At 41.9% G+C, this 8,382-nt stretch overlaps 1 protein-coding gene across 3 annotated transcripts in view; it reads left to right on the plus strand.

Annotated features, from left to right (window-relative positions):
* The window catches only part of LOC115144952 (long-chain-fatty-acid--CoA ligase ACSBG2-like), a 52,214-nt gene extending 45,238 nt beyond the window's left edge, over positions 1-6,976 (plus strand). For all 3 annotated transcript variants that reach the window (XM_029686117.2, XM_029686116.2, XM_029686118.2), the window contains 7 exons: positions 499-675; positions 1,227-1,408; positions 1,713-1,955; positions 2,157-2,374; positions 2,519-2,658; positions 3,794-4,040; positions 4,798-6,976. In XM_029686117.2, coding sequence (XP_029541977.2) covers positions 499-675; positions 1,227-1,408; positions 1,713-1,955; positions 2,157-2,374; positions 2,519-2,658; positions 3,794-4,040; positions 4,798-4,916 — 1,326 coding nt within the window. In that variant the 3' untranslated portion in view covers positions 4,917-6,976. The remainder of the gene's footprint in view (positions 1-498; positions 676-1,226; positions 1,409-1,712; positions 1,956-2,156; positions 2,375-2,518; positions 2,659-3,793; positions 4,041-4,797) is intronic.
* The last annotated feature ends 1,406 nt before the right edge of the window (positions 6,977-8,382 follow it).

Raw genomic sequence — 8,382 nt, forward strand, 5'->3', positions numbered from 1 at the left:
ACCGCTGGTCACTTTAATAATGTTTATACAGTTTTACCCACTTAATATGTATATATACTGTATTCTAGTCATGGTTCATCTTATACAACTACTGCTGTACACATTTTCTATTCGTATACTGTCCATAATATCAATACACCCCATCATATATTTTTATATTTCAGACTCTGACATTGCTTATTCTAATATTTCTAATTGCTTTAGAATTTTTTTGATTTGCATGTATTTTGTATTGTTAGGTGTTACAGCACCATTGGTGTAAGGGAATACAAGCATTTAGTTACACCCACGATAACATCTTCAAAATATGTGTACGTGACCAATAAAATGGCTGCACATTAGGTTCCATTGTAAAGATCTATGAGAATGATGCACTATCAGTGTCGTGATGTAAACGTGTAAAAATGTAGCCTCCTATCTATTCAAATCCACCTTTGCTGCGAGTTTACTTGTGAATGACCGGTGTTTTAATGACTGTCTCTCTCGCTCTCTTTGTAGCTGACATGGACAGCGTTCGCCGTAGGCCGCCATGTCCAGCTGACAGAAGCCACCAAGTCTCAGGAGATAGTTGTCAGCTACCTGCCTCTCAGCCACATCGCTGCTCAGATGGTGGACATCTGGGTCACCATGAAGGTTGGCGGGGCAACCTATTTCGCCCAGCCAGATGCACTGAAGGTGATGGTCTATTCTTATTTAGAAGAGGACCTTTTCCACATTCTCCATGTGACTGAGAAGATTGTTCTGCAGTCTGTTACTCTCACTTGTCCTCCCCTTCATTTTAGATTAAACCTAGTGTATAATCCAGTTAAGGGAGGCAGTTTAAGTTGAATTGATTTCCTGAGGGGGAAACCTACTCACACAAGACAACTCTTTGTTTTGCAATTGATCAGTTCATTAGTGCAGTGTTTCCCAACTCTGGTCCTCAAGTAACCCCAAAAGCACACCTTTTTGATGTTGCCTTGGACAAAAACACCTGATTCAACTTGTCAAGCGTTTGATTATTAGTTGACTGCACTGTTAGTGTATCTGCTCTCTGTGAAAAGGTTATTCTTAAAATAAGTGTCAGCTTTACTAAATGCACTATGTTGCAAATGCTTTTGAACAGTTGTCCTCAGGAGCTGAACTGTCTTAATGTGCTAGTGTCTGTATTACTACACTGCTCACACACATGCTTTGTGATTACCAACCCCTTCAGTGTGTGTGCCTCCCTTCCTGTCTGTTCTCAGGGCTCCCTGGTCAACACGATGAGAGAGGTGCGTCCCACAGCCTTTATGGGCGTACCACGCGTCTGGGAGAAAATGCAGGAGAAGATGAAGTCCGTCGGGGCCAAGTCGTCTACTGTGCGCAGGAAGGTGGCAGTCTGGGCCAAAGGAGTGGGGCTGAAGACTAACCTCAGCAAGATGAATCAGTATGTATACCAGTATGAACCCGTATGTATGTAGCCTATTGAATAGGGTGAGGGGGATCTGTGTTCTAATTTACCTGTTGCACCACCTGTGGTTCTGACTTCTTAGTGATTTGATTTGATTTTGTTAAGGCCAATACAACTGTCACAAACATGACAGAACAGGATGAGAAGTTCTCATGCCCACGCACAGTAGAATAATGCTAGCACAGTATGTACAGTAGTGAACTACAGCCTGAGGTATAAAGATATAGTAAAGATATTCTGATGTTGTATTAAACTCCTGCTTCCCCTCCTGCCTGCTCAGGAATGGAGCTATGGCAAGGACGCCTGTCAACTACCGCCTAGCCAAGAAGCTGGTGTTCAGAAAGGTCCGTAAGGCCCTGGGTCTGGACCGCTGCACCAAGTGTTACACAGGTGCCGCCCCCATCACCAAGGATACCCTGGAGTTCTTCCTCAGCCTAGACATCCCAGTGTACGAGCTGTACGGAATGAGTGAGAGCACTGGACCTCACACCATCTCTCTGCCCAATGCATTCCGCCTCACCAGGTATCTTACAGCAGATACTCTCCACACTCCCCTGAACACACAATGCCTGACATTACATATTTCCATGCTAACTCAATACAAATTAATTAATTTCACAGGCCCAAGCACATGCATACCTTGGCTTTTAGCAAATGTATTTGCTGTATATTCTTCATGTATGTGATTTAAGAACTGCAAGGTTAAAGTGTTTTGTCTCCCAAGCGTTGGGAAGTTGATCCCTGGCTGTGAGACTAAGATCCACAGTCCTGACCAGGAGGGCAATGGGGAGATCTGCTTCTGGGGGCGTCACGTCTTCATGGGCTACCTAAACCAGGCCGACAAGACCGAGGACGCCCTGGACGCTGAGGGCTGGCTGCACTCTGGAGACTTGGGCAAACACGACGACAACGGCTTCCTGTTCGTCACTGGACGCATCAAAGGTACGCAGTCTTCTCTACACACTATAACCCAGAACCCAGCTTTAATCGGAACCGACTGAAGTTAGTTGAAAGCCTGTTAGTTGATGGAAGATTCCACAAGTTAGAATTATCCTAATTAAAACCTCCGTTTCAATGCGTTCCCAGAGCTGATCATCACAGCGGGTGGAGAGAACATCCCTCCAGTGCCCATTGAAGATGCTGTGAAGGAGGCTGTGTCGCTGGTTAGCAACGCCATGCTCATTGGAGACAAGAGGAAGTTCCTCGCCATGCTGCTCACCATTAAGGTATGACCAGTTAGCTACAGCACTGTTGGTGTAAAACCAAATCCCCATCCCAACTCATACCCTGTTTAACTCAAAGGTCATCTTCTAAGTTCTGACAACCATTTCTATTTAGAACAAGGTTATACAGTTTACATTGTGTAACATCCTTTAGATGGCCATCTATTGCAGCCACTTCAAGAGTATCTGATAGTTGAGAAATACCATGTGTAATCAGATGCAGCCTCTGAGATTGCACAGTGCTATGTAAACTCCTTATCATGTAATCATAGGCTCTGGCAAGACTGTCAGTGGATCCTAATATTTTAGCTGAAATCACAATTCCTCTTATGTTAAGGCAACTTCTGGTGGACATTTTGTACACTGCCATTCTTTATGCTGTCTGTTAAGTTCGTGTTTTAAGTATCCCTATATTTCTGTTATTACTGTGCTATCACTCTTGTTATTAGTATGCCTGCATGGTAGTCTCACTGGTGATGGACCTGGCCTGAGTGCAATGGCAACCATGTATTGTGGAAATACGGTTTAGTAAACGTTAAACTGAAACCTAGCCGTTGTCATTTTATGTTAACAGTATCATTGTCAGTTAACCCTTGGCCTACAATGGTCGCACCCCCATGGAAGTCAATTAACATAATATAAAAATCGGTCAGTTTAAGCTAGAGATGTTTTTTGCATGGGCTGTGTCTCAATCCTCCGATATCTCCCTTCCGCATCTGTGGTGGAAGGTGACAGAGCTAAAGCATCGTTTGTCAGACCAGGAGACATCCCGAAAATCGGTCTTCTCACAAAAAACGTCTAGCGTCTTCTCGGTTTGGCCTACTAACTATTATGACCACTCCTTTGAAAGCCAACCATCTGTTCCATGTAGGGAATCTGTTAATCAAGGTGTTTCTATTGGCGAATAGCAATGCCAGATTGAATGTTTCGTCCAATAATTTTATATTTTTTGATACATTAAGGGGTCTTAAAATTCTAAATCAAAAAGCTTAATGATCCATCTTAAAACAATTCCATATGTTAGCCCCCTCACCTGGCTTAGACTAGGGTTAAGGGCATTGATTAATGAAACATAAAAAATGATCCATGCACAAGACGGCCCTCACTGACTAAAACTACATGTCTCTTTACCCCTCAGTGCCAGGTGAATGGAGACACTGGAGCTCCTGAGGATGAGTTGACGCCCGAGGCCGTAGAGCTGTGCCGGAAGCTGGGCAGCAATGCCACGCGAGTCTCAGAGATTGCCGGTGGACGTGACCGGGTCATCCATGCTGCTATCCAGGAGGGCATCAACCGCGTGAACGAGAACGCCACCTCCAACGCCCAGCGCATCCAGAAGTGGATCATCCTAGACCAGGACTTCTCCATCACTGGGGGAGAGCTGGGTGAGGGGAGGGGGGTGGCTGGGGAAGACAGTGTGCATGTTGGTTTAGTGCCATGTTTTTTTTTTTCAGGTCATTACATAGGCTGGACTCTAGTTTCCATGATGTATATAGCCAATTTCAATAGAATAGTTTTTGTTGCCCTTTTCTCAGTCTATTGCAGACCATGTCATCACTGTAGTTTTCCCCACCTATCCAGTGGTGGGTGTCAATGAGCATAACAGCAGTGTACAAAACATTAAGAATACCTGCTCTTTCCATGAGACTGACCAGGTGAAGGCTTTGATCCCTTATTGATGTAACTTGTTAAATCCCCTTCAATCAGTGCAGATGAAGGGGAGGTGTCAGGTTAAAGAAAGATTGAGCCTTGAGACAACTGAGACATGGATTGTGTGTGTGCCATTCAGAAAGTGAATGGGCAAGAACATTTTTAAGTGCCTTTGAAAGGGGTATGGTAGGAGGTGCCAGGCACACCGGTTTGGGTGTGTAACGTTGCTTGGTTTTTCCACGCTCAAGTTTCCCTGTGTGTATCAAGGATGGTCCACCACCCGAAGGACATCCAGCCAACTGGATACAACTTTGGGAAGCATTGGAGTCGACATGAGCCACCATCCTTTTGGAATGCGTTCAACACCTTGTAGAGTCCGACGATTTGAGGCTGTTCTGAGGGCAAAAAGGGGTGGTGCAACTGAATATAAGGAAGGTGTTCCTAAGTTTTGTACACACTGTATAGCTGACGCAGTCTCTTTTTCTCTCTCAGGCCCCACTATGAAGCTGAAGAGGCCAGTGGTCATGAAGATGTACAAAGAGCAAGTAGAGCATTTCTACAAAGAGGTGGTGACCCCAAGCACCCCTGACAACTCCCTTCCCCCCAAATAGGCCTGGAATTAAAGGCCCTTGGATAGCACTTCATAGAACCGCAACAAAAGATCTGCAGCCAGAAGTCTCTCACACATACACCATACAGACCACCACTCCCTGTGCAGTTCCCGTTTACTCCTGTGAAAATGTTTTGTTAGCTTCCTGCTTTGGTTATTGTTCACATTTGTGGGTGTTCTAAGGAAAAACATCCATGAGAAGGCGTTGTGAGTCTGATTTTTGAAGATGAGTTATTGATGAGTTATTTCAACTTTATTTGTTTTGTGATGAACAATAATGCATGATGGATGAAGTAGAGTTGTATGTGATGAGGCATGGTTAATGTGCTTTGATACTTGAGACTAAATGGCATAGTATCCAACGTTTCCATAGGAAATGGTAGTAGAAATTTGGGCTACGTTTTGAAAAAGCGTTACTCACAATTATTTATTTTTCATTTGCCAAAGTCAATACTTACTTGGACCAAAGACACATTGGATGTGAAAGAATTATCCAGCTGAAAAACTACTGATGGAAGTTTTCTTCACATCCAGTGTTTACTCGTCAAACGTTTTCCTATTTATTATTGTTTTGCTCTGTCTGCATTGGTCTGGTTTCAGATGGAAGTATATCATTGTTGTAGCGCGGTCCTGGAATAAGAGATGGCCAATGACAAATTAAGTTGTAGATTTAGTTAAAGCAAATGGCTGAATGTTGAACTTCTGTACCTACCTTGTCCAATAGAGAGCATCCAAATCACTTTTTTCAATGCGATGGAACCATATCATTCAAGCCATATTTTTTTGTTTCCTGTGTGTTATGACGTTGTCATACTATCTGTGGAATTGCCTGGTCTTGTTGGAATGTTTTATAACGATTCTGTGTAAAAAAAAATTGTGACCATTGTTAAATACTGTAAATATATTTTGCCTACATTGCCTCTTTCCTCTGGTCTTTATTTAAACCATTTTATTAAGTTGAATGTTTTTAAAAGAACTGTCTTCAGCTCATCAGTCTTGTCAAGCAGTGTGACATTCTTTATACTTGCGCCACTGAACTGTTTGTCTTTCTGAAAGCTGGTTCATTACATGTTCTCTCCCGAGTTACCTTAATCTAATACAAGGGTACATAGAGGAAATTTGATAGCGTATCAAAATTAAGTTACCGTTCATCCTGAAACCTTCTACATCCAATAATACCCAGGACCGGTATGGGCTGGGGTTTGATCTTATTACACTGCACACATACCTAAACTTCATGTATATGAATATGCTGTGTGGAATGTCTCTGTAACCTACTGTATATGTTCAGGTCCTTGTGTAATAGTTTTAATTATTGGGGGTTTATTTGGGCCACTTTGTCAGTACAAATGATACTCCTTGTACATTGGAATAGGAAGAAATCAGATTTTTGATTCTGGCTTCCAGCACTTTTCACCATTTGTCTTTTGAAATACTTGAATTTTTTTTATTAAGTAATCTAATGCAATCCACAGGTCCCTTCATAAACTACTATTCCATTCTCTGTGGAAAGTGAATATGCCAAGGCCCTTGCAGTTTAGAGATGTTAGGTCTTCCACATACAGCTGGTGACCCATATTGTTTCAGGAAGGAAATAAACTATAAGCTTACCAAGAAGCCTGGCTTGTAGTGTTTGTTGAAGTTGTATATGGAATGAAAAATATAATTTTCAAAAGTGGAGGAAATGAAGGTGATGTATGTGTATTTTGTTATTTTCTCAACTGATGTCATAGCTTTCTGTTGAAGCTTGTACTGACATACACACTGAAGGTCTGGAGCTCCATACCACCAACAAAGTCCAATGCAATTGCAGTCAACTTGAGCAAGCAATCTCTTCAAATGCATACAAGACCATGAGAGTTCATGACTGCCATCTAAAGACAGAATACCGGTTTTACCTGACCCTCAACACTTAAGATTTTTGAAAGTGTTTCTAGTATCAGGTGGGGAAGAAAGTGTGAAGAGTTGATGAGCAGTGTCATCTTTAAACTAGCAGCTGCTGAGGAAAGAAACCTTAATGTATGTGATCTAGCTGGAAAATAAAGGTTATTTATTCTGAAATATTGAGCAGTTTCATTCATTTCCTGTTGCAAAGTCTTAAATTTGATGGCTATTTTTCAGGTTATTTTGAGATTGAAATATACCAGGTTGCCACTTAAAGTAACTGCCCAGTGAAAATCAACTACTATCCAAAATATAGCTGCGAGAAACAATGAATGGAGTTTGTTGGATAACAAAGCAAGCATTATCACATAGGAACTATCTTCCTTTATATGCAAACATGGTATTATGTTTCTTTAGGTTAGCAGTCACCCAGAGAGCTGAACGAACCTGGAGTGAATCTGATATGGTTCATGGGAAGATTATTTTTAGCATTAGTTACATATACAAAGGATGGTTAATAGTTTCCTTGTTTTTTGAGATCAAATTACTTAAGGCTCATTTTAGGGATATCCATGATTTCAAGTTGATGGGCCACTGGAGTGGATTAAGGTGATTTAAATAGACATGTAAAATCAGATTATTGATTTATCAACTCTGCCATCTTTTGACCCAACCATTAGCTTTTCTCAAACTAAGTAAAGACATACCATGGACCTTTCATTTCATTATTTGGTTCATGAGAAGTGTTCTACAATGGTGGAAAATCTATCCTAATGGACCTTATGGGTCCTTGAGGCAAAATTGTTCAGCATGAGGAAAGACACCTACAAAGTTTAGTCTCTAAGCCAAATGAGGCGGTTGAGGGTTTAAGTGAGACTGCTTATCTATCACAGCACCACCTATAGGCTGATCAGTGCCATTCTTTTTGTGCCTCCCCCCAAAAATGACCAGTCTATGCTTGAATTATTTAATTATTTGTCATGTCAATGGGAGGGAACACGCCTAATAATGTTTGTGGCCAAAGCAAACATTTTAGGAAAACATTTAAAACCCCACCTCAAACTTCACAAAGACTGTTAAAAAAAATACTTGCTATTTCTTCATAGAACATGTCAACAAATCAAATTCTAATTTATCACACGCGCCGAGTACAACAGGTGAAATGCTTACTTACTACAAGCCCTTAACCAATAATGCAGTTCAAGAAAAAGAGTTAAGTAAATAATAACGAGGCTATATACGAGTATTGGTACCGAGTCAATGTGCTGGGGTACAGGTTAGTCGAGGTAATTTGTACATGTAGGAAGGGGTAAAGTGACTATGGGGGGGGGGGGGGTCAATGTAAATACTCTGAGTGGCCATTTAATTAATTGTTCGGCAGTCTCATGGCTTGGCGGTAGAAGCTGATAAGGAGCTTTTTGGACCTAGACTTGGCGCTCTGGTAGCACTTGCCGTGCAGTAGCAGAGAGAATAGTCTATGGCCTAAGTGACTGGAGTCTTAGACAATTTTTTGGGCCTTCCTCTGACACCACCTAGTATATAGGTCCTGGATGGCTGGAAGCTTGACCCCAGTGATGCACTGG

The sequence above is a fragment of the Oncorhynchus nerka genome, linkage group LG17 (assembly GCF_034236695.1).
Source record: "Oncorhynchus nerka isolate Pitt River linkage group LG17, Oner_Uvic_2.0, whole genome shotgun sequence".
NCBI lineage: Eukaryota > Metazoa > Chordata > Actinopteri > Salmoniformes > Salmonidae > Oncorhynchus > Oncorhynchus nerka.